At 40.3% G+C, this 26,285-nt stretch overlaps 1 protein-coding gene across 1 annotated transcript in view; it reads right to left on the bottom strand.

Moving 5' to 3' along the window:
• The window catches only part of LOC139689965 (discoidin domain-containing receptor 2-like), a 654,793-nt gene that overhangs the window by 241,427 nt on the left and 387,081 nt on the right, over positions 1–26,285 (bottom strand). The window contains exon 5 of the mRNA XM_071587123.1: positions 1,908–2,055. Coding sequence (XP_071443224.1) covers positions 1,908–2,055 — 148 coding nt within the window. The remainder of the gene's footprint in view (positions 1–1,907; positions 2,056–26,285) is intronic.

Below are 26,285 nucleotides of genomic sequence, written 5' to 3'. Positions count from 1 at the left end.
TCACTTGATGTACATATGAAAGCTGCAAATCTTTTTCGGAGATGGAGAAAGAAGTGAGAATTTTTTTGCCAATCGTCTACTCATTGCATAATTATATCTTACGTGGGTGATATGTATTCAAAATGGGATTTCATAAATGTCAAGAAATTACGGGAAATGTCGTGACAGTAAATCTAACTTAGTCATCTGCTAAATTTGCATTGCAATGCAACAATTTCAGTGTAAAAATCAATCCCGGTCGAGAGGAATGATTTTTACATTCTGAAATTGTGGAATTTCATTAGTTTTATCAAAGGTAAAATTATTTTAGATGATAAAATTACATGTGGCTCACCATTCATTTCTGCTAAGCTATTTGCTTGGACAATATGATAATATACATTCTCAATGGGAAGAAAATTCTATAATTCATTTGTGGCTGTGTGTCAAGAAGTCGAGAAAGGGGAAGGCTCCTCGCACGATGGTGAACTCTTTGATGCAACAGACCTCTTTGAGAAAGGAGGGGCTCCGAGGCAATTAAGAAAGAGGGATGACCTAGGGAAATATTCCATTCTTTTACACGGCGATTCGTGCAAGTGATATCCCTTGCAGTGGTTCTTGAGCGGAAAAGTTGTAAAATACGCAGAGTAGTTTGGAGAACTCAATTTGCATGGTTTTTCTCGCCTAATTAGCAGAAAATTAGCGTAAAAATCGGTAGTTACTCCGAAAAGTAGCACCTCGGTCAGGCATATAAGTGTATACGTTTAATAAAGTTAATGAATAATTGGTTTGCCTCGCTAAATGGAATTGATAGTTGGAAAATTATTTACTAATATATTTTAAAATGACTAATTGCTAATGGGGTCGCGGTAGTCCAGGGGGTAGAGCTGCCCGGACCCGGTCCCCTCCGGACTGCTGACCGGAGGGGACCGGGTTCGATTCCCGGGGAAGGCACTCTGGGCACCTGCAGCTCTACCCAAGCTTTGTGATTATTCGGGTACCAGATCTTCCAAGGAAACCATAACCGGCGCAGGGAAAGGAATTGGCCCCCCTACGCTGATGTGTGAATTTCACACACCGTCGGGCTTAGTACTGGGTGAACTCTACCATCATCCAGCAAGCCGACCTTCGGGTTGTTTATTGTCTTTTGGTTTTTTTATTCCAAATATATTCTCATTATTTTTCTCAGTTTCCACTGATTGAAATCTTAAGGTAAAGTTTACTAACTTTTTATTTTAAAAGATATTTAATTTTATCATAAGTTATACAGTTTTAAGAACACACCAAATGTGACTGGGCGATTTACTAGCGTAATGATCGGTTTGTTGTATTATGTTATAAAGGATATCTTCAAAATTAATTTTGAAGATCTCTCATTTGAAGTCTACGTTCTCCTAATTTTGTTCTGCATGTAATTACATGTTTTTAAATTTTATATGTGGTACGAAAAAATATTATCGAAATTTGGTGTCTGTATCCTCTTACTACAATTCTATCTCTGATTGTCGTTTTTATTTAATGTATTAATAAATTATGGTAGTTAAAAATAATAATCTATATTTTAACTTGGGAACTACAGAATTTTATCAAACAAACTAAGTTTTAAGGTAATTACTATCTTAGATTCAGGAAAAACAAATATTATGCACAAAATAGACATACATAATAATTTGAACATATCCTGTCTTGTGATAACTATGTCGTGTCCCCATAGTTTAGCTCCCATCCTTAGTCGGAACATATGACATCATTGTCCTAAATTCGGTTCTTAGTTTGCTTTTCAATGAAAACGTTTTTTTTTTCATTAGAATATTTTACCCTTATATTTAAAAGCCGGAATGTCTGGAGTAGGGTGCACAATGAATATTCTGAGAATTGGATCACACATTGCCTCATTTGGGCGGAGTAATAGAATGTAGAGTACTTACTCTCGACCATGCAGCCCCGCAGCTCCACTCGCAGGCACACGGTCCGGCGGTGCACGGAGTAGGGCAGGATGCGCAATTGGCTAGCGAACACCGGGGGCATAAGCCGGTGGCTCACTACAGTTGCCGTGTCGCTGTTCCCACTGAGGATCTGGAAATTGAAAAAGAGGGGCAAAATGTCATTAGTGTGCTAGGTGGAGAGAGAAGCGAGAAACGTAAGGGAAAGGGGTTGATGGAGAATATGACCTCTATTCCACCTTGAGCCAGAGGAACTGAATTTCCGAATACTAATTTTCCACTCATCGCTCATTGATTTGAGAAGACCCATTAAAAGATTTGGCTCATATGTATAAAATAAAATTTAAAATAATAAATGTTCTTTAAGTGCGGGATTATCATGATATAAATGGCCTTAGGTTACGTGTAAAAATAATTTCCCCTAGTATGAAAACATGACGGCGGGTAATCGAGTTGATTCGTTCTCGTAACGTAGTGTAATAAAAAATCATAAATAATTAGGGAAGTTTCAGAAAAATTTATTTACCAGCAACAACAGCGTTGAAATAGTTGAAAACCGCGATCAAATATTAATTAAGACAAATCGAATTCAATGGGCAGGGACTAAGGCATGAAACTTACATTAAACACATTTTTTTATTTCGAATGTTATGGAATGTTTCGTGAATTTTTGTACCGCTTACGCAACCCTCCTTGCGGTCTAAAAACGAGCCGTAACACAGTGTCCATTACAGGCCTTCTTTTGCAGAGGCATCACTTATCCTCCACTTCCGTGTAAACTTACCACTTTTGCGTTTTTTTCATTTGGCAACCGTCGTGCAGCTTCACTTAGAGGAAGCCAGCAAGAAATCACGCATTTCATTGCGGCGGTTGAGCACTCAGAATGATTCACTCGCTGACGGGGGCAGTGCACGGCGCCCTGGGGAAGGGACCCACTTTGTGAGTGAAATGGCCTCTCCGGAGAAAAAAATGTGCATAAAGAAATCCACTCGGAGCCGCCAAAGAAATGCTCTCCTCTACCCTTTGAAACGCACCCGCCTCGGGCTCCACGCTAAATCTAGCGCTAAAGGCCTATGCTAGAGATGTGAGGGGGAACTGTGGTGCGCCTAGGGTGTAGGAAAGTGGGAGGGCGGATTGTGTTGGAGAAGGGGCAACGGGGCCATGGGAGGTGGAAGGAATTTTAAGGAGGGAGGCGGGTGGTGGTGTGGGATGTACGTTGAAACTGTACTGGTCGCGGAGGGGAGGAGGGGAGAGGCCGCGGAGGGTGAGGGGGACCCTAGGTGAGGAGGATATAATGGATTGATATGGGAAAGAAGAGACTTAAAAGCATTTGGGAAACAAGAATGGACATAAAAATATCATCCTTTGAGGTGAATTGAAATGCAAAAGACCCTTAAGCCGATTCCCTCTGCGTGTTACTGAAAAGGATCGTAAACCTAAAAAAGGTAACGGCTCTTATGCTGGAGAATCAAGGGGTAAGCTATAATATCCGTAGTATCTTGACTGATTGATAATTAGTGTGAGAAAATGAGGAAAGAAAATATAGGGGTATAAATGAAGACTAATTTTAATCATTACCAAACTAATATTTATATATGCTTAATATTTGCCCTAGCCGCTATACTTAGCCAAAATTACCAAATGCTCATGAAAAAAGATTCGAAGAGTTCATCAGGATGTTTTCGGAGTATTATATAAAATAACTGACCGAAAATGTATTATTTGAAAGATTGCGCAAACCCATCGATGATTTTCTGAAAAAATATTTCAATCAGTTCATTTGGTAAACTATTTGGGGAACGGACTATTAGGTACACTTATTGGTGTAAAAGATAAGTAATGTGTATAACTGCAGTCCTTCATGTAGGAAATATGAAAACATTTAATGGAAGTAAGAGGTTGGGAATTATTGCTGGAAAATGACCTTATATTCATGCATTAATAAGCAAGAGTAGTTTGCGTGAAATAGATACATTATGTTTTGTTAAGCGGAAGCGTCTGTTTTATAATAAAATCCCATGGGGGTTCGTCTTGATTGTTTTGCTAGATGAATCTCCACGAATTACATATAAGCACAAAACCGATTGCGTGACTGCCTACAAAGTACGATGCTACAAATGCTTACACGTATACTAAAGCATACGTGTAAGCATTAACCGGAACGATGAGGAAACAGTATGACCAGACTGTATTCCCCTTGAAGTGCACATGTAATATAGCAACTTCCCCTTCAGAATCATATAATACACGAAGCTTACACATTGTTGAGGATCATGATCTTTGTTATAGAATTTGATCCATGGAATAGTAACGATTTCGTTATTAAATCTTAAAACTTCTTAAATTAACCCAATGATAAACTTGGTGAATGGGGCCCATTCAATACCACGAATGGGAGGTGGAAGGAATACGGAGGAAATTGAGAAACTGGCAGGATGTGGCGAGAAAGAGGTACAATGATATGGAAGAACGAAGACGATCGGAATGCCATGGTTGGAAGAGAAAGCGGGCGCGTGGCGGGAGGGGAAGGCGCTTGAGTTCAGAAAGGTTCAGTGAAAGACGGACGGGGAGTTGGGAGGCAGGAAAATAGAGTAAAGTCGTACGAGGGGAAACAGAACGCGAATACGGGATACACACAGGAATTCCACGTTTAAGGTGCAGCAGTAGCTCCTTTCGCAGGGGTCACACACGGAGCACTTCTTAAACCCCGGGGGTAGAGGCGGAGTGGAATGGGGGCGAGATCCTAGTCGAGAGTGTGTCGGACTCGAAAGATGGAAGCGGAAGGAGACGGGGTGAACGGGGATGTGTGGAAAGGTGGGAGGAATGGGAGAGGCAAGTATGTACTGCCCTCCCATTGGAATAAATGAAAAGGCCAGACGGAGAGTCCCAGATCGTATATGTCATATGCGTGGGGGCCCCAAAAGCACCCCAGAGGTTGAGTCTGAGGATAGCCTAAGGGGTAAGAGTAAAAAGGAAAGGGGTTGGAGAGAGGGGAAAGGGCGGAATGGAGGAGGATGAGAAGAAGCGATTTTTGGAGAGACCGTAATGGAATGAAAGGATAAATGAAAATCATTTGTTCGAGAGGGAAGTTGGAGGAGGATAGAGATTAGGAGAGGCGATGTGTTATTAGAGACAAACTTTAATTGCAGAAATGTTTAGGCAGGGTACAAGACCTAGCTTCTGAGAAGGGTCAAAAGGAGGAAATATTAATGGGGCAGTGTAGAGAGCCATTAGGTTGGAAATGAGAGATAAAGGAAGCGCGAGGACCATTACTGAATCGTTGGGGGTAAAGCTGTGCTTTACTGAGTCCAAGGACTATTCTCCACCGCTGCAATTGGAATCGTTCTCAATATCATGGCAAAATCAATCAAATTAGGAGAAATATTCAAAGCTTTGTGTATGATCGAGTAGAATATCTATTTGATTCTTACTTAAATGTTCAAATCGGTATTTCTTGTGTTTGTAAGCCGAAACGTATAATGAAACTTAATTCACCATTAAATGCAGCTGTTTGGTACTCAGGATTTGAAGAGTGAACCCATATTCGTAGTATTGTTCACCATTTTATCATTCACCCTAAATTTTTAATAGGGCAATAACTTTGTTTTTTGTTTACCTATGTTTTGCAGTTACATATAGGAATAAGATACACGATTATCTTAGAATTGGTATGGTGACGAATACTTTGAGTGGTTTTCAAATTAACATTCGAAAGGTAAAATGAGAATCAAGATTTTACTGCAAAGTCTACTATTGTTTTCGTTGTCATATTTTAAACAGTCTTGTTGAATTGATCTTAAAAATTTTGGGTTTTATTAAAGTTTTGAGTCATATGATTGCTGTAAACAATTATATAACTTATTAAATGCTTTTTATCAGCTCGGTTATACAGATGAAATACATATACAATAATTCAGTGATTTTTCTCTGGAGGATGTATATAGATAAAAGAGGTAAAATACCCATTCAGTTAAGTCGCGGAGAAAACATATTCCTCCAAAAATTTGGAAAAAATGGTCAATTTTTCAAGGGTACTGTAAGTCTTGAACACATTCGATATCTCAAATACATTTACTTTGGCTAATTAATTATTGGCTAATGGAACGTTAGCATCAGCAACCTTTTGCAAAATTCTGGTTGGATATGTAATTTCTGAGATCACTGAGGCGCTAGTGAGTACAAAGTTATATTGATTTTCTAAAACGTGAAGTTGATTAGACGCAATTTTGGCATCTCGTAGGTAACACTAGGAGCCCTATTCGTTTTTGTTTGAAATGGAACATTTTCGTCCTTCATTTATCCTTGAGATTATTTCCTCAACTTAAAACGGGTAATAATGGAGGAATCGATTTCAGACATTAATTTTTTGTAGCTATCTAACACGGAGAGAATTACCAAATCTTTGTTTTATTTACCTTTCCTATTTCATCAATTAAAAAGTATTAGCGTTCTAAATAATGTCATGGAATATTAAAAAACCATGTATATTTGGAATTATTGGCTTTTACTGTGCGAATTTCCAAACATCTAATGTTTTTGGTTTCACTGTAGGATAATTAGTATCTAGTAACAATATGATAATAATGACTGCGGATAATTATATAAATGTTTAATCGCAGAGATCAATAGTTAGCGTACACATTCCGCATGTGGGATAGTGGCCAGTAAAAAAGACGCTCCATTTTGCTAGAAGAGTCGTTTATCAATGTTCTTATTTTTTCCTCTGAAGGCAATGGCAAAATCTACGGGCTAATTTTTAGTTGAATTTTACTATTTAAATTGCGATGCATCTTAAGGAATCCTAAGAATGCGAAATGAATTGCTCCTAATTTGCCATTTGGTTATAGGGAATCTCAGCTATTCCGATAACTCCAACAGCGTAGGGACTCGAGACATGACTTTATTGGGAGGATGAGCGCTTTCCCTTGCGCGGGACGAAAATTTGTGGGGACAATAGAGGCGCGCGGATTCGGGAGGAGGGGCGGAACGGGTAGGAGCTCTGGCGAGTTGAAGGGCCAGCAAGTTGGGAAAGAGTGAGAGGAGCAGCAGGGATGGAAAGAGTATGCAGGGACGGGGGAGAGGCCGGGGAATGGCACGGAGAAATTCGGAGAGTTCGTGGGGGGTTGGAGAAGAGGGGGAGGGTGTGGACGGCGTTGGCGTGGGGTTTTTCGTGCTCACTAGTCAGGATGTGGTGGGGTGTGGGGGGGGTTGGAGGGAAAGAGGGGATGCAGGAATGGAAGACCACATAAATTCATTATGTTCCTCTCCCTTGCGAGTGTCTATCCATTACCGCTACCCCGCGCGCCACGTACTAATGGACCCTGCGGTTTTTTTCTTATCCCACCTCCTACTATTTCGCAAAAGGATTCTCATGCATTCCTCCTTACGCCTCTTCCTAACCCCTCCCTGCACCCTCCGAATGGGATTTTTTTCCGCACCCCTTTTTGGCCGCTGCACCACCTTATGCCTCGTCCCCTCGTAGCTCGCTCCCTCGACCATGCACCGGGAACAAGGCCTCGCACTTCCCCGCTCGAGACAGTTGTCGGGGGTGAGGCAGAAGCCCTGCTCGGTCGTTTCTTAGTCACATCGAGATGTATTAATGCACGAGGGGAAGAAATAAGAATCCTGGGGTCGGGAAGGCGAGGGGGGACTCTCTCATATGGCTCCCCAAGCGGCGAATTCATTTATTTCAGGGCATTGAGTTAAGGCTCAGCATTCCTGATAATGGCATTGTTTGTTTCCTCCCGTGTATGTTTAAAGCTATGCTATCCTCCACGGACTGGGGTAGAGGCTTTATGCTCGGGGTGGGTGAAAACTTCGTCTCGGAAAGAATTTATGTTCAAAGGGGCTGGAAATCAGGAGACCAGAAACCAAGGTTATTTGTATTTCAGTCTTGAATGCATCTTACCCGGATGTGAATATGCACACGGTATTTCTTCTTTCTTTTCTTCTTTCTCCCTCAAAAATTACATGTACTGTTCTTGTTTTGTCCATCCGTGAGATATAAGTGCATTTCAACTGGTACCTCCATCATGAAAATATATTCTGTGGGGAAAACGTTTGTGAAATAAAAATTACGTATTATTCTAGAAATAGCCTTGTGCAAATCATGTGCCTGCAAAAGTTAACGAGCATGTATGTTGTTGGTTTGGCTGCTGAATTTTACTCTCGATTTTCATTGTGTAAGTTTACTTTAAAGTACGTAATATTTCATTTTGATTAATGATTTGTAAAATGTCAGTATTCGTATTTTTATGAGTATAAGCGGAGACTATAGTATTAATTGAGTAACTTAATGCATAGTCTGGTTGAACTATGCTAGAAGATTTTTCAAGTAACATATAACTCCTTATTTCCGCAATAGTAGATATATTCCCGGAGCATTTGATGACCTAAGTCGTAAAGAAACATTTGATTTTGTCAAGCATTTCATATTCTGGTGTGATGATGTCTCAGCTTATGAGGATATATCTGAGCGTATTTAGTCATAGAATCTGATGGAGTTATCCAATCGCAATGGATCACAAAGAATAGAATTTTCCTTTTTGAATAAAAAAATTCTATTACTCGAAATCTGTGAAATGCAGCCTCCCTGAATTTTATGAAGTCGAAGCTTCTGCTTTTTTAATGCCAAAAGGTCTCTCCTGATGTACGGGTATTGTGCTCCTTTGCTGACTGAGAAACCACACCTTTTATTAGCTAATCCGAGGAATATTTTCTTCAGCGCAGAATAAAGTGATATACGAATATATACTCGTATATTCCCTGGACAGCAACAAGAGAATTTTTAGTAGTCTCTCTTCGATTCCAAGCAGGTCCCCCGTGCGTAGCGGCGTAAAAGTCAATGCGTTTTTACTTTTTCAACTTTGGCGTGGTTTCATGGTGTCGACTTTCAAGCCTCTTACGACGACACGCACACAGACGCACATACACAAACCATTTCTTACCACGACTTACATTCCTTATCCACTCCCGCTCCTCCTTCCCCCCCCTCACTACTGACGTATTCAAATTTCAGCGCGGAAGGAACTCTTGAAGCGAGAAGGCTATCCCCTCTTCCATTTCATCCTCCCTCTTCTGAGCCACTTTCACCTTTTTGGAAAAGTGTCCAGTTTCTTATCGCTCCTTATCGCATCTGCATTGGAATGAATAATTCATTGGGAGTATTTCACCTTTACTAGGCGATGGAGAGGGCTTTTTTCTCTGATTGAACATGGGAAGCATTTTGTAAAATGAGGTGATGAATACGGCGTGGCTGAAATTCTGCGAGGAATGCTCCTTTGCAGGAATGAAGGGGATTCTGGTTTATTGAAGGGGAAATTCGAATTAAACGTTGCTTCCCATTTGGGTCACGCAGATGAACGTGAGGAGTGGGCTAGTGTTCTCATTTTGGATGCCTGCCAGTTTGCTTAAATGGAAGGTCATATGTGCAATATTAGATATTCTACTGAATGACAAGGATTTGGTTTTTCAAGCTTCCAAAGTTTTCTCTAAAACTTTTCTCAGGGAGTATTTCACGGTCATTTGGAAGTTGATGAATTTTTTTTATAGGATAGGGGATATCAACCCTTAAAAACGGAATCTCTAACATGTCGGGTACTCAGATATTTAATGATTGGAACACCCCAATTTCTCATTAATGAGCTTTTTCGGTGCTAGTATTTTTGCTCTCCAATGTTTAACCTGGATTTGAGAGATCTGTAAAGAATACATAGAGGATCTATGTCGTAACGATATTAGGCCAGCAAGTTTAGACATAGAAAGAGAATGTGATGCAGATGAAATAGCTTAGGTCCAGGCATACTTGATTGTGAAAAAGAAAGGTTATTAAAGGAATTGAAAGCAAATAAAGCTGTAAGGATGGATAGTACTTCCCCAGAACTATTGAAGAATATAGGAAAACGTGAAAGGAAACTTTTTATGGATTAATTGGTAGCATTTGTGTGGGAGGAAATTCGGCCGGTATATTTCCCTTGATCAGTGTTAGTTTCTATTCCAAGAAAGAGAAAGACGTACGCGTATGAGGACTATCGAAGAATAAGTTTAATTTCAGACAAGAAAAAGTGGTACTTGGCATTATTTGAATACAATTTGCATATTACTACTAACACCCCTTTTTAGCTGTAAAAATTAATAGTAGTGTATTTTCTCATCGTGTCAGTAGAAAGGAACAGCTGGTACAATCAGGATTAATTTTCCTGTTTTCTAGATTTTGAGAAGGCGTTTTGATTATGTGAGTAGGGTAGAATTAATTAAGAGGACACCTCCATTGTTTAACTGGCTAAAGCACTCGGCCGTACATCGAGGGATTCGGGTTCGAATCCCGGTCCACGCGAATGATTTTTACACTCTGAAATTGTTGCATTAGAATTAATTAGATGATGAAACTAGATTCGAGGGATAGGAGATACACGTTATCTCTGCATATCTCAGATTACTCAGGGGCATATGGCAAATGGAGAGTTGGGCTGCGCAGAGTTGGTAAGAGGAGTAAGGCCGAGGTGCTCATTGTCACCCATGCTTGTCAGCATATGTGTGGAGGAATTGGCTTGAATGGAAAGAGAGAAGCTGAAGGTATAAGTGTAAATCGGTGGAGAATTCTAAGAATCTATTAGGTTGGCGAAAGTTGAAACTTTTGTTGGCCAGCCAGGGAAAACTTCTTGGCTGACATATCTGAGCTCATTAGGAAGTCCATGTGACAGGTGTAAGATTAGAGTCAAGAAAGACAAAGGCTATGAGGTTTTAGACGAAGAGAGGCTAGATTCAATGCTGAAATAGTAGGGTACTGGAGCAGGTGAAAACGTGTATGTGTCTTGGACCAAGATAGTTCAGTGGTAGGGATAAGAGAATGTATTTTTGCAAAGAAGCTTTGAAAAGGAGGGAATGGATGACAGGGGTGTTGAGTAAGGAGGCTAAGAAACCACTAGCGAACCATTTGTAATTGAACGTGGTTTTTTTTTAGCTTTGAAACTTGGTCGTTGAAGTAAGATGACAGCCATATTTTAGATATTTTTTGAATGTGGGTGCAAAGAAGAATGTAAAAGGTAAGAATGAATGGATAGAAAATCCTAGGAGTAATAGGCTTGATAGGGAAGTGGAGAGTTTTGTAGGGAAAAATCCTAAGAAGTTAGGAAAGATAGATGCAGCATTTTTATTGGCGATGGAGTGCTAAAAACTGTGATAATAGGTAGGGTGTTACACAGGCGAGGTAGGGACGGAAAAAGAATTGACATGCTACACGAAATGAAGGGACTTTGAATGTATGCAGAAGAAGGGTATTTTATTTTATGGGGAAATTTGTAATATTGTACGGGGTGTTTAGTTATGTCTTGCTAGGCTAAGAAATGTAGAAAATTATAGTATGTGTCCATCTAAAGCTACCTTAAACGCAATGCCATCAGTAATACTTGTTTAATGACGCTTATTTCAGTCTAATGATTGCAACAAAAAATAAAATTGGTGTCGCTGCATGATTTCACGACGGTATTAGAAATATGAATAGAAATAGAAACTCCTTACCATGTTGTGTTGAAAATTTCACTGTTTCATACCAGGTAACGTAAAGCCCAAGTGCAAATGAGATTAAAAGCGATTCTGATGAGATTGTGACTGAATTTGATCGGTAGTTCGTTTCACTAAATTATGCCTAATATATTGAGCTCAGTTTCAGGGGTTTAAAGGATCCACAAATTTAATTTTCTAAGGTAATACTATCGGTGAAAAACACGCAAACTAGCATGTTTTAAGTTTTCGGATCAGATAATGAAAATAATTAAACAGTATTTTTGGCCAGTGGAGTGCTCCGTTATTAATACGTATCGAAGGTACAAATCCGGTGATGACTATCGGCATTTGGCTAAACCCTAGCTATATAATATTTTCAGTGAAATGATTTTCTTTTGAAACCATATGTAGATCAAATTTAGAAACTACCCTAACCTGACCAGATTGAAAGTAATTAATAATGTTTTGTTTAGTTTATAATATCCCATTCAGTTATGACATTATGATAGTCTCTGAGAAGAGGACTTCTGTAAGTCTATAGTGAAAAATATCAACGTTTATGAGAGAGCTTTGAAATGAATATACGTTTGCCAATACCTTTTGACAACACTGCCGCCATACGTTCTTGTACATCTTGCATCGGTCAAACTGAAAGGGAAAGCCACAAAAAACAGCCTGGCTTTCAGCCAAATCCCTGCTATAAATCCGTATGACAAGTTTTCTAAGCCAGGACCTTTTTCATTCTCAGTTTTATCATTTCCATCCGGTCCCTGCAGTTACTCAATTAACTTCGATATTGTTTTCTTGTGTCCGCTGAATTCCATCGTCAGGCAACTCGGCAAGGGCTCAGTTGCATTATTAAGTCTACGTATGCGGGTACAGCTCGCTCCGCTCTCCTGTCCCTGCCCTCTGCTCCCTCAAACCATGGAATCAACTCTCCTCCAGGCCATTTCACTGTGACGCTAACGCGAGGCATTCCGAGGCGAGTTCAGCATTCTTTATGGTAGCACTTAAGGGATAGCGTTTCCCCTGTGTGGGGACCTTGGGATAGCCACGAGATGGTGTGACAATGCCGTTGCCACGGAGCGTCTGGTAAACAGCTCGTCACGATGAGCAGCCCGGGGAGTGAAGGGATGCCCGTAAATGCCAAGGGGCCAAGAAAAAGGTGGGACGTAATCGTACGCTCCTTGGGAGCGAAAAAATCCTCGTGAAAAGTAACTTGGCGGGTCAGTTATTAATGGCGCTTTGGGGAATTGAATACTGATGGTGAGTCTCGAGCCAGACGGTACAAAATAAGGGATTGATACCTAATAAATCGGTAAGTGATAATGGATGCTTAGTTCAGAATCTATTTAGCATTTTTAGAATTTATATTTTTGAGAAATAGGCATGTCAAATATGTTATTAATTTAATTTGTAACATTTATTTGCTTTCATCGTGCATTTATCAAACCCTTAGATGGTTAAACCGCCGTACCATTGTATTTGTGATACGATTACATCGTAAAGTATTCAAAATAAAATTGTAGCTGCTTGTCTTATACGATATCCATTCACGTTGCATCCTACAAATAGCACGGCACAATGTCCATGGTCTGCACGGATTAGTAAAGTTTTGTAAAATTTAATTTAATACCCGAGATTTTTAGTGTTTTCAAACGTTTGTTTCCATTTCATAGGTAATGAAAAAGAGTAATTAGGTTTCAATGCGAATATCGTTTTCACTTGTAAAATCTGCATCGGGAATCAATTTTTAAGTGTACATTTACCATTCTACTGGACAACAAAAACTCCACAGGAATAGGGCCGTTATTAAATATTAAGAGCTTACATCCGAGTGATATTTTTATATCCGGCGTGAAAATTGTATCGAATTTCTAGGCTGATGGTTTTGTCCTGGTTAGCTCTGCGACCTTTATTGGCTGCTATGCAAATTGCCTGCCCCGACTTCATCTCTCCGTGAAATATAAGTAATTGGAACTACACTTTCTGGGGAAAAGTGCCCAAATAAAGTCGGGGGTCGATGAACGTGCAATCAATTCGGATCGGAGCGACGCTCGGCGGGTGCGGAGGGCCGGCGGGATGGCAAGGAGTAGGCGCCGAGAGAGGGTTCGCGGAGATGGAGCGCGGGGTGACAGCGGGGCGTATCTTCCAGGCGGGGGCGTTGAGCCATACACCAGAGGGTCCTTGAACATCAGCCGTCTCGGTCTTCCTTCTTTATTTATTTTTATTATTTTTCATTTCCTTCTCCTTCCACATTGACATAAAAAAGAAGACGGAGAGGGAAGGGGAGGAGAATCCCATACAACGCTATATTTTTCGTTTTCCCCATTCCGCTTCTTATTTCTTTTTCTGTTACTCTCGTCCTACGTTGTGTGTCGGACATCCCTTATCGTTATACGACATCCCATTGGGAAAGGACCGGCTGCATGGCGTTGCGGGATGGGGATGGTTAGGGGGCGGGGCGAGGGGCGCCTTAGAGGTGGGAGGAGGCGGGATATCCTCCCGAAAAAGTGGGGAGGGAGGAGGAGAACAGCGAGAGCGAGGCTGTGTCGAGCCGTGCAAGTATAAATAAGAATTACTCTGGTGCAGTAAAGAGAGAGTCTTCGAGTGGGGAGGTTGCTTTCGAGCGGAATAGAGAGTTTGGGGCGGGGAGGGTGGAAGAGCGGGGATGAAGGGGCGGGGAGGGTGGAAGAGCGGGGATGAAGGGGCGGGGGTGGAAGGAGAGATTGGAATGGCTGGGCTGAGATGGGGAGATATTGGTGCGAGTACGAAGGAAATGGAAACAAAAGCGCATCATTGGCAATCCAAAGACTTCATGGATGTACTTTATAGCGATGAGACGAAGATAGTCGTCGTACTGTGGGCCAAGGGAAAGTCGTGTTGGCACACAGGTTGCTTCCTTATCGGGGTTTTGCACGGCAGTTATATATTTCTCAGCGGAACTGTAAAATAAAATTGAATCGCATGAGGTGATTAATGTCTGTATGACGTGCGTATGATGTAATTTGTGCCCAAAAACGTTTACTTGTGATGATTGGTAGTACAGGCATGTTTGTACTTTGGGAAGTCTTTCACAACCTTCTGCTTTCTCTAGGATTTCTTTATTGCATTGATAATGATTTTGAACTTTTCAGGGATTTCAGTTTGATTTGGAATGGTATGTGAATTTAGTCAACTTTAAATGTGCATTTTAACAAATAAAATATGTAAGAAAGATTATGATTATTGTTACCATTATATGATTATTGATATTGTCGTTATTTAGTTCCGCATTTGTATATTATGTAACTCGAATGACTTTGCTGATGGTAATGACAATGACTCGTCTGATAGAACCGCGAGAGTATAGTCTCAATAACAATTTTGTTAATCAAATGATAATAAGTAATCTAATAAAATTTTGAATACAATTGTAATTTTTTGGGAATGAGAATATATTTTAAAATATTAACTTGTTCAGGAATTTCTGACTACACCTAACCTAGGAATACATCCTGTATTCCTAGGTTTAGTCAGAAAAGAGTCGCCTGTTTAGTGTATGTTTAATAGTTACATAGTTATTTATAATATATTGCTAAATTAATGACAACATGAAAGGTTCCAAATTAAGAACTCTAAATAATAAGAAGAATAAATATATCTTTTCCATGTTTTTTTCTGGATGAAAATCCAGAAAAAATATATATCTATGAGTGCATTCCGAATGCTTAACCCACTCAAGGATCTCACAATATGTAGATATCGTAGAAAGGTTGGTTTTTGTCAATCCCTGGAATTGTTTATTATGGTTTTTACAAAGCTAAGATAACATATTTAATAATATTATGCAAATATATACAACCTATACTTAGTAATATTATTGGTAATTTACAGGTTAAGGTAGGTTTTGGATGGATACAATCTACCAAATAATACTGCGACAACTCCCTTGCCTCTCCTCACAAGTTCAACCCGATGTTCAACACTGGAGTAAATCTACTTCAATTCCGCATACTTCCTTCCTCCCTTCATTTCGTCTAACATTCCTATTCTATACGTACCCTTTCCTCGTTTTCTTACACTCTCTCCTCTATTACAGCATTCAACATCCCATTGTCACTAAAAATGCTCTGCGTTTACTTTTCCCGTCTCCATTAGATTTTAATACATATATATATATATATATATATATATATATATATATATATATATATATATATATATATATATATAATACCAAAAGAAGTAAGATGACTGCTGCTCTCTTGGGGAATTAATGTTCTATAGGTTGAAGTGACGTCTTGGGGAATTTTTATGCAACCATAGAGAGGTATGCATTTTGTTAATTCATTCCACTATTTAACGTAAGCAGTGTAAACTTTACCGGTTAGGTTGCAATTCCACTTTTTTGGTACATGGTAACGATGGCAATCATTCTCTATTGATATACGAGTACGTCGCAACTTTACGTCAACATCTCACTTTCAACGAGTCAATATGCACAGTGCTTCAAAACAATGTGTCAGTTATTCTGAGACTCATATTTTAGATATCCAAAGGATATTCATGTGCAATGTGCATGTGAAATGTGGAAAGCCGAACGATTGAAATAATGTTCAATTGCAAATTTAGAGCAATATTGTTCAATCCATAGGTTTGATTCATATATCGAATTTAAGGGGATATGGGCTATTAAAATTTCCACAATCTTAATAAAAATGTGTTTAAACAGTATAAAACGAATTGTTTAACTATTTTGATTAAAGATTGTGAAATTTTATTCGCGAAAATCTGCGTAATAGAATATAATTTGCATGCAAGTGTCATATGAGTGGAGACATTTTTGACAAGCTTTGAATCGTTTCCCTTTTTCATGACAATATGTTTAATAGAACTGCTAAACTGTCATGCTGCTGAGATTCATCATTTATGAGTTGTGATGCCCAAAAAATCACAGTTTCATGGAACATACACGTGGATGTGGACAAGCACATGGGTATGGGAAGATGAACCTAGTATTCTAGCAACCTTTTCGGTTTGTCGAATTAGATTTCCTATTAATAGTTGATGTACTTTCCCATATGCTGTGTATAAAAATGTCTTAGGGTATTTAGAAATAGATTAGAACTACCTCTAATAGCGGTGATCATATTTCCAAATGCGCGATGCTCCTAGTGAATGGATGGTATGCATCTAAAATAAGGCTACGTAAACTCTGGCGCGGCACTGTAGGTAAGAAACCAGATTGATATTACTCCTGTGCACCAGACAATACTCAAAATCACAACCATTGGAAGAGAAGGCAAGCGCGCTCACCCATATTAACAGACACAGATCGACTGAAACTCCATTTTGATTTTTATTAAAAAATGAAATGAAAGACTGTTAGTACCCTGCATGGTAAAGAGAGAAACTGTCTGAGTTAGGAAGTAGGCTCGGTAACGGGCACAGACTTCTGATTATGGCTGCTGGTTAATGATGATTACTCTTGCTGGGTGCCGGCACTCCGCAATAACGTGGGACCAGGGGCCCATAAACATGAGAGAGACCCCGTGAATATTTGACGAGGACGGGAAAGGAAGAAACGTGAATGATAAAAAAATGGAAACGAATGGCGTGGCGTCATAGAATGACTAATGCCTGGATGGGGTGGTAATGAATGCACCTTGATGGGTGGGAAGGGAATTATAGGATGGTCTTGGTTCACAGGTTACGGTATTCTGCCTGGCGGGAGTATATTATGAGTTTGTGGACAAACGGGAGGGATTGGCGGTAAAAAATATTAATACGAGGGGCACCCACTCCATGATGAGCATGGGACGGGACAATGAAAGAATGGACAGTGGAGGTTACATGGAGAAGGGGGGGGGTCATATCCTACTGGATGATTATACGGGTTAAGGTAAAAGAATAAACCATCAAGGTGTGTAGAAGCGATATCGTGTCGTTTTAAAGTTTAACGTGACTAATAATTTTGTATTTCCCCACGGTGGGAGGGTCGGCGCCGTATGTTTTCCCTTTCACCTCTCGGTGCGCTATAGAGGGGGGAGCACCCTAGAGATAAGGAAGGGAATGTATCCGGATTGTAAGCGATATATTGCCAGTGCATAATGTTTTTTTACTTAACATTTCACGAACGAGGAAAGTATTAAAAATTATGACATAAGAATCTATTTCCTCTTATTTGTACTTTTGCAAAATGGCATAAATAACTCCATTATTTTTAGTAAGAGTAACTCCAGCAACTGAGCATTTCAGTTGTTTACCAAGGATAGGGCAAATTATCTTGGAAAGCACCCCAATTTTAACATTGATATCCGTCTAAATATTTAAATTTTATTAAAATATTTTGTTAAAGGAACCTCGACAAAGTGTAAACAAATGCATTCCTTAGTTATTATAAGTTATAGGAAAAACAGTGTGCATACTCGTACTTATGATTTTTTTAGGGTAGAAATTTAAACGCGCGATAGGAACTGATTTTGGGAATTATATTACCTGAGAATGTGATGCATGGTAAAATAACGCAATCAAAACTCTTTCGAAGTGCAGCGTTTTTATACCCGGCATAACTTAGCGTTAATTATTTTGCTAATTCTGAAAAAAATATAATTGTTGGTGTGTCATATTAATGATTTCACAATATACCAAAAAAAGATACTTAACAAAATATTTAAACTCCTTTGACATAGTAGTATATATTTTGCAATTGTGGTTTCACCGATTAAGTTTTGTAAATTGTGAAAATATTCCTCCTGCTTTACGTACAGGATGTATGGTAAATGGGGAGAGGTATGAGGCTTTCAGATCGGAACGGTCGCTTGAATATTAGGTCTACATCATATTTGGAGATGCGTTATTATGTTGTGCAATGCGGTGTTAGGAACAAAATTAGACCGTTAATTAAACAACATTTAACAATATTATGGGAAACAATATTGTGAACAATATGTCCGGGTTTCGGGCAAATTGTCTTAAAATCTTCTCCGAATACTTTCTTACCTCATTCAAGAATATAAAATTTCTGAGAATTGTCTTTCATATAATCTTTAAAGTTAATCCTATTTAACTGATGACGAAGACTTTAATTCCCAAGGATTTTCATATTTAAATTTCATAATAAATTGAATTGAGTGCAAACCTCAAAAATCGAATTTATATTTTTATCTTTAACTGACTTAGCTGTTTCAATTTTATATGTGGACTGTCGAAATGAAGTCATAGCTCTTCTTACTCTAATAGCAAAGGACCATAGGACTCCTATTGGTCTTTTTCAAAATTACTTTATTTTAATAAAATGTATTTCGTCCAGTTATATCCAATTAATTATGCGGAGAGAATTTAGAATGATTTGTTGGAAGGCATGAGCAAAAATAAAATGATTGCATAATTGATAGATGATCATATACCTGTATGTTGCATACATTATTAATACGTAAACATGAACAAAAATATCATAGACTGAAACCAAATGAGCACTGGCAAAACTATCAAATATGTTTAAAGCATATGGTATTAAAACTAAATGGTCATGGTTAGCTGAAACAGGATATGTAAATTTTTATACCTTCCGTTTATGTACTTCACTGACCTTGAAAAAGATAGTGTTAACAAATGACCCTAACACAGTTGACCGATAGGCGGGAAGGAGAATGGAAGACGGGTAATAGTACTGGTAAATTCCAGGGCTGTGACGCTGTCATCCTGGAACGGGGTGGATGTGGTTCAGTCGCCCCGGAGAGGAAGGTGGCGGGCGGGGATCAATGAAGAAACACGAGTGCTGGGGCCGGAGGGGGAAAGACATCTCTCTGTGGAGCGGGTCGGAGGTACCGGAAACCGAGCGAACGAAAGCGAAAGCGTCAAGAAGTCAGCACTTGCGGATGGCGTGCGATCGGATGGGCCGTCGAGAGCCATGTCGATAGGGCTTGAGTCGACGCGGAGTTGGTATTGGAGATGGGCGTTTCGGCGAGTGACTGATGCCGTCCGGGAGATGCTGAACGTAGAATGGTTTTCGTGAACTCGGGGAGTTGTGGCGAAGGTTCGGCGGGATGCACGGTGTGAACGCTCGGATGAGAAACTCGGAGGAATGCGATAGAGAAAGATTTCCGAATGCGAGAGAGAGCGATGGGACAAAGTGTGGAGGTTCGGCGAGGGAGAGGGAAATCGCGAGGGTGGGTGGTGCCTTAAAAAAGGGATTGAGTGACGAGGGAGTGTGCATGGAGTGTGAGGTTGCGTGGGGTGGCGGGGACGAGCTGGAGAGGGGACAGGATGGAATGCATGAATGGCGTGGGGTTAGGAGAGAGCGAGGGGGGGAGAGTTGTAGGTTGGCGGAAAGAGTGCACGGGTCGTGGAGGTTCCGAGTTCTGCCGGATTGAATTCTTTATGGGTAGCCGTATTTTTTTCTCCTCCAGTAATAAAACAATCTCCATACCAAACAGCCCCGGGGTGTGAGGGGATCGTGGGGGTGGAAGGGATATCATGGCGGCGGTTGGGGAGAGGAAGGGGGGAGAGGCTGGGGTTTTAGCCGGGTGTTGGAGTTGGTGGAGTGGGTGAAGGATGGTGAAAGGAGCGAGGAAGTAGGACTTGGGGGGTATGGCGGCTTTTGAAAATGGCAAGGAAGGGGAGAGGTACACTGTCTCTGTTTCGAGTTGTCGAGAGGATGGGAAGAGTGGGGATTCCACTAATGCATGTCGGGGAGTGAAGGATATCTATGGAGAGGAGTCGGTGGGGAGAGAAAAATAAAAACAGGTTGAGGCGATTCTTTCAGGAGGCTTGGGTGTGGAGGCATTCGTGGAATGAGCCCGGATATCATTGTCAGGGGAACCGGGTGGCATGGAATCGGGATGCAAACGGTAACATTGCGAAAGAAGACTTCTAGAACATAAGGTTTGACTTAATTATGTGAGAAATGATGAGCTTATGTGAGGGAATGGACAATAGTATCTGCGGGCAAGTGAAAGGGGGCATAGGGCGTAGCGTGGGAGGCATTTCGGAGGAGATTACTTTGCTGGACATAAATAAACTGCCGGTGCATGATTTTATCTAGCGTAAAATGAGACTGTTATCGGGTTGGATTAATGACGCGTACTTCAGATCATTTATATTATTTTATATTTTTATCCACGTTAATTAAGTAGGGGAAGAAGAATCTCTACAAAGAGACACACGAACGGAAATGTTTATTTGTTTATTCTTTCATCGTCAGATAGTTGCGCCGTTAATCGCTCATCGAAGGTGGTATTATTGAAAACTTATGACAATTATTACATGTCCATTTAATTGACCCAAGAGTTAATTCGTCTTAGAAAAAAAATAAAATTTCATCAAGCTTTGTTTTGTATGAAAACCTTTGGAATAGCTTGTGGAATAAATTAAATCCTCAAATCTTGAGCTTACGTGTGAGCACGATAAGTCATTTGCTTCTACTGTTGATGCTACCGTAAATGGTGGGCATATAGGTCGTGCGTACTAGTCGTCTTCATAACACTTTTCGACTTTGGCTTCATTGAAAAAATAATTTGGAACTTCTCCCCTTGTGATGGCAGAAGCGTACGTCTCGCTCTCGGTCCAGTACCAGCGATATTTTTTTAAATTTCAAAGGGTAGGGGTGTGGGTAAGGTCATCTGTGTTTGCGGACACTGAGAAAGGCTTTTCGAAATGGCATTCCAGTTTAGTGAAAGCAGGGGAGAGTGGAACTCGGGGATCTGAGGGTGGGGAGTTGGGAGAAGAAGGTGAGGGATGGGGGAAAGGGGCGTCGAGCGAGAGATATAGCCGAGCGGGAGGGAGGCAGGAAAAAGGAGGGAGACGACGTGAGTGGCAGAGTTACATAAGAAGAGGAAGGAAGGGACGAAGAACTTTAAGGGAGAGGATGAAAGGCAATGATTCAGGCCACCATGGATGGAGGAGATAACACAAAAAGTTCTGCTGTTTAATGTAAATGGAAATATTTAGATATGCCAGATTGGTACGGTACCACTCAGAATGCGTGTTATTTCAGTCGAGGGGATGCGATGAGGAAAGGTTGAAGGAATGGATGGCGTAAATAATAGTTGTATGAGCTCATTTCTTCTCGTTCTCGATACGTGGTTGGAATGAATCACAGCGTAGAATTGAGGCAACAACTCTCCTCTTAGATAACATGAGGCCCGTAAATTCATGTTGAACTTTATAATTTCCAGATCGGCTTACCCGCCGATCCATCATAATCTTTTCTCACGATGGGGCCCAGTTTGGTTCACCTCCACGTTTTTTTTCTAGGCTCTATGTCTAATTTTAACAGATAAGGAAGTGGAAGGGATGAAGGGGAGGGTTGCTAAGAAAGGAAATACCATAGACGTGCATAGGGAATGAAGAACAGAGATGGAGGCCGAAAAGAATGTGAAGGTAAACCGAAATAATTGGGACGGTTGGGGGAGATCGGTAGGGGTTTGAGCGGGGAGAGAGTGGGGGGTGGGCCGGGCTATGCTTCACATCCGGGAGTGACGGCTTTTGGAGGAGTGCTTTGGGTCGCCATCGAATTCGTGCCTGCGTATATGCATGGCCCCTCCGCTATTCCTCGATAGGGCCTGCCTCGTTGTACAGGGCAACGGAGTCCAAAATTCCATTTGTGAGACATGTGAGGGAAGGGGAGGTGAGGGCGAAGTAGAGTAGGGATGGATAGATGGAGAAAGATGTATGGGTAGAGGGAGGGGGATGTTGGAGTGTGTGCTGGTGCGTGGGCGGGGGCAAAGGGGTGAGCTTCCGCCGGAGGGTGCTAGGGGAGGAAGCGAGGAGCGGAAGAGGTGCGCGCGAGGTGAGGGTGGGAGGTTGCAGGAAGGGGAAGGCGGAGGGTTTGTGGGAGCGGGAGCGAAGGGCGGTGGAGGCTAAGTGGAGTGGGGGCGAGCGAAGGGAGGCAAGGTCGGATCGGTGGGCACGGCGGCTTTCGGGTTTTGCGGTCGACGATGAAAGCCGTCGAGTGCGAGAAAGAGCGAGCGAGAATGGCTGCCGCCGCCGCCGCTGGATGTGTTTTAGAACCGTGCAGATGATGATGATTGATTGCCACGCAAAAATTCTGAAGAAGCGACCGGAGAGGAGTGCTTCGCGAGTTCATTGTCTCTCCCTTTTTTAAGCTGAAAATAACCACGTTCTTCAATATTTTGCCGGGAAAATAGGTATATTCGCGGGCGGAAAGAATTATGAAAAGCATGGATATTATCCGAGTTTGAAGAGAATGGCAGATTAATCAGTGAGTAATTCAATTGTATATAAGCAACTGGTTTATCATTGTATGAGCCCAAAAGTTCCAAGAGACGGATTTTAAAATTATGCATTTTTTGTCTCTACTTGAGGATTCGATTTCGAAGACAAGACGGCATGGGCTACGTATTTACAATACAGTAGCCAAAAAGATCAACTTTAAAAATTATTTCACTCATTATTATTTTTGTTTAAATGTGTTTTCATCTTGCATTTTTGAGATAGAAATGCATGGGAAAATACAAAGAATAACCATCTGCATTGTCTAATAAATATGCTCTTTATTATATTTCGCTTGTAAATTGCTTACGTGCTGTTTGAAAACTATGTTGACTAGAAAACTACGACAAAAGTTTTCAAATGACAGAATCTATAGAATTTATTGTCAGCATGCGTTCATTTGCTCAATTCTCATGAATTAATATACCAGTAGTGCGTTTCTTTGGATACCTATGTTTCATTGCTTTTTATTAAGAAGAGCATTGACTTTAAAGCAATTTTACTGTGAATTCACAACATCCATGCTCACCAGGGGCCGTAGATTATAAAATCCCCATTTATTTTTATGTTAATGCATACTTGATATTATGAACTATCTACTTTTTTGTAGAGTTAGCATTAAGTTTTTAATGATAAACATTTCTTCTTCTATTAACTATTATATCAACGACTTTTGAGAAATAATCCTCGTTTTAAACGTTGTAATGTTGAAATTTTGTTATTTTAGGGTGCATAAACACGTAAAAAATGCACACAATTTTTGAAATCGCAATATCAACTTGTATCATTTGATATTGTTTTGAGGATCATTTAGATTTGTTTAAAATTCATTCAAATAACATGTGAAATTACCGCACTTTTAAAAGTAAGGCATTTGCCTCGTTTTGGTACGCTATTTATTTCTCGTTTAAATTGCAGCATTTTTTCCTTGTCTTCGAATTGCAGCATATGCAGAACTCTCTGCAAAAAATCCTAATTTAAAGGAACTCATAGAATTATGGGTTTGAGTGGAATACATAAAAAAAACGGGAAGTGTCGCACAAAGCGTTCCAATTTTCTCACGACCAACCGCGGCGCGTTACAAAAAACTAGCATGGCAAGGATTCTTTATTTATTTCTGCCTTTTCTGCGCCTCCTCCGGAGGATGAAGAGGGAAAAACAAGGGCGTTTCTTTCGTTTTATTACCCTCCATATATCACTATCTTCTTCTACACAACCACCAGCCGGTGTCGGGAATGAGGGTGGGGGTTTGGAAAATTTTGGTATGGGGAGAAAGGTTCGAGGGGGCAGTGAGTCGACCGGGCAGGGAGATGCCGACCACGTCATGGGTCACGTGACTACGGATCCAGAGGAGGGGGGTGTACTCCGTGGTCTGCTCGCCAATAACGCACGACTCCTCCAAAAGCTCTCTCATTTATTCAAACGGGATGAGAGAGAGGAAGGGAAACAGGAAGAGAAGGGAAAACGGGGAGAATGGAAAGAGAATAAGCGGGAGACGTGAAGGAAAGTTTGGAAAGGGAGGGGATAAGGGCCTTTGACAGAGAAGGGTGTAGTAGGAAGCGTTAAAGATGGAATTTGAAGACCAGGAAATGAATGATGTAAAGAAAAAAGGGAACAGAATGGTTGGTGATCGGGTGGAGTTTAAAAAAAGCTTTAAAAATGGTGAATGCGCATGGAGGGAGAAGTGGAAGCACTCAGTTTAATTTGAAGCATTAATTTTCATAATCGTTGGAGTACGTTCAGTCCCGGGTAATTATAGAAGGGCGGATAACGAAGGATGACAGACCAATGTAAAAACAATTAAATTTGAATATAGCAATGTGTGCAACAAAAAATTGGGACATGAGCATTTTTAATGCCTCGAGTTACGTTTCGAAAAGAGGGATTATGGGACCCCATAAATTGTAGAATGTGTGTGAGAAGGGAAATTGGTTTTTTCCTGAACAACGTAAAAACATTAGCGTTAACTGTATGAATGGCTGAAATGGATATTTTTGTATGAACATGGAAATGAATATATTATTGCACTCATTGCCTGTAGTAAAAATGAAGATAGATCGAGAATTAAAGGGAATGGGCTGATCAAACATTTTTAACGGTTGTTGGAGAGACGGGTACCTTTGGGTATACAGTAGTTATGCAAAGATATTGTTTGGCTATAATATACTTTACCGAAAAAATCGTATAGAAATTATTGAGGACGACACACTCGGGCATAAATAGCTACCGTTTAAAGCTGACGGAAAATGAATTTTCTCAGGTTAATGCCGAGTATGATTTAATTTTCATACGGTGAAATAGAAATTTAACGTTATGCCGACAAAATTGACCTTCATCCATTCATTCGAGGATGAAGTCTTTTGACAGGGCTTATTTTACGTTTCTACCTATGCTGATCTAAAAACTTCTGAATAGATTGGTTTGAGGCGTTTTTAGTGGGAGCGATACCTATCGGAAAGGAAAATACTTAGATGGCTTGGTAAGTTGAAACCTTGGTCGTGTATAATTTAATATATGTTGAAGAACAAAGTATTTTCTTCCCGATAAAAAACAGCATGAGAAAAGTAGAAATTCCTGGTGGACGTGGATGCAAAATGAGATCCTCTCGACCCAATAAGTGCACTATCAGGGTTAGTTTTGAGTATGATTGAGAAGACTTACATTATTTTTTATTGTCTCAACTTTACTAAGACATCATCTTCATTTTTACTTTAAATATATCCATTTCACCGCTTCTGAATTCCCGTTAACATGTTTTAAAGCAGTGTCTTTGGTTTTGATGGAAAGAATATCAAAGAAAAATTTCTGAGATTGTAGTAAAACATTAGAGTTACCATTCAACGTCATCGTTACAGGGAATAGTAGACGGAACGAATCATAACTCTTAGGGATTCGGTGCTTCCTTATGCAGTCTGAAGAGGGTAATGATTGTTGTAAAATATTGTAGCGGAACAGCTTATAAAATTGTTGAATAGATCTTCTCGACAAGGTCTTCGTTAAATATGACTCTTTCTGATAATAACGCTAGTCGGCTACGTATGTGCGGCTGAAAACGATTTTGGTACACTCGTTTTATCGCTGAAAAGTGGAAGCTTATGTGTACACACGTGTACGTAGTGTATTTTTCTCGTACGTGAATTTACGGTGTTAGCCAGTAAGATCAACCACCCCAAGTAGTGTAATTTAGCCGTATCCGTCGAAAATTCACTCGGTGATTTTTATGTTTCATAATAATGGTATTGGTATCATTGCCCCTTAATTTCAGTATAATGTTAGTGTATATAGTTTGGACTAACTCTCCAGTACATTCCCTGTTTTTTAGTGTTGAAAGTTCACCGTTGTCATTTTTATGTAAGGTACTTGAACATAGGTTACGTCCAATGAGTTTTCAAGGGAAACCTCCTTGGTCGATATCAACAGTTATAGGGCTGTTCGAGGTTCAATCTCCTTGCATGTTAAGTTCAAACTACTTTTAGGTTACATTCTTCGTCAGTACTCATCACTCACCAGTGTTGGTCACTGTAAAAGAGATATTTTCTTTATCACAATCAGCTACCATCGGACGAGTTTTGAAGGGTGACAACCCATCACACTTGTCCGATGTTAAGAACAAGGTATCTTTTATGGTTATTTGAGTTCTTT

This window comes from Hetaerina americana, unplaced genomic scaffold (genome assembly GCF_022747635.1).
Source record: "Hetaerina americana unplaced genomic scaffold, ioHetAmer1.1.p SCAF_3, whole genome shotgun sequence".
NCBI lineage: Eukaryota > Metazoa > Arthropoda > Insecta > Odonata > Calopterygidae > Hetaerina > Hetaerina americana.
The sequence above is the reverse complement of the archived record's forward strand: the minus strand, read 5'-3'. Positions and strand labels throughout refer to the sequence as shown.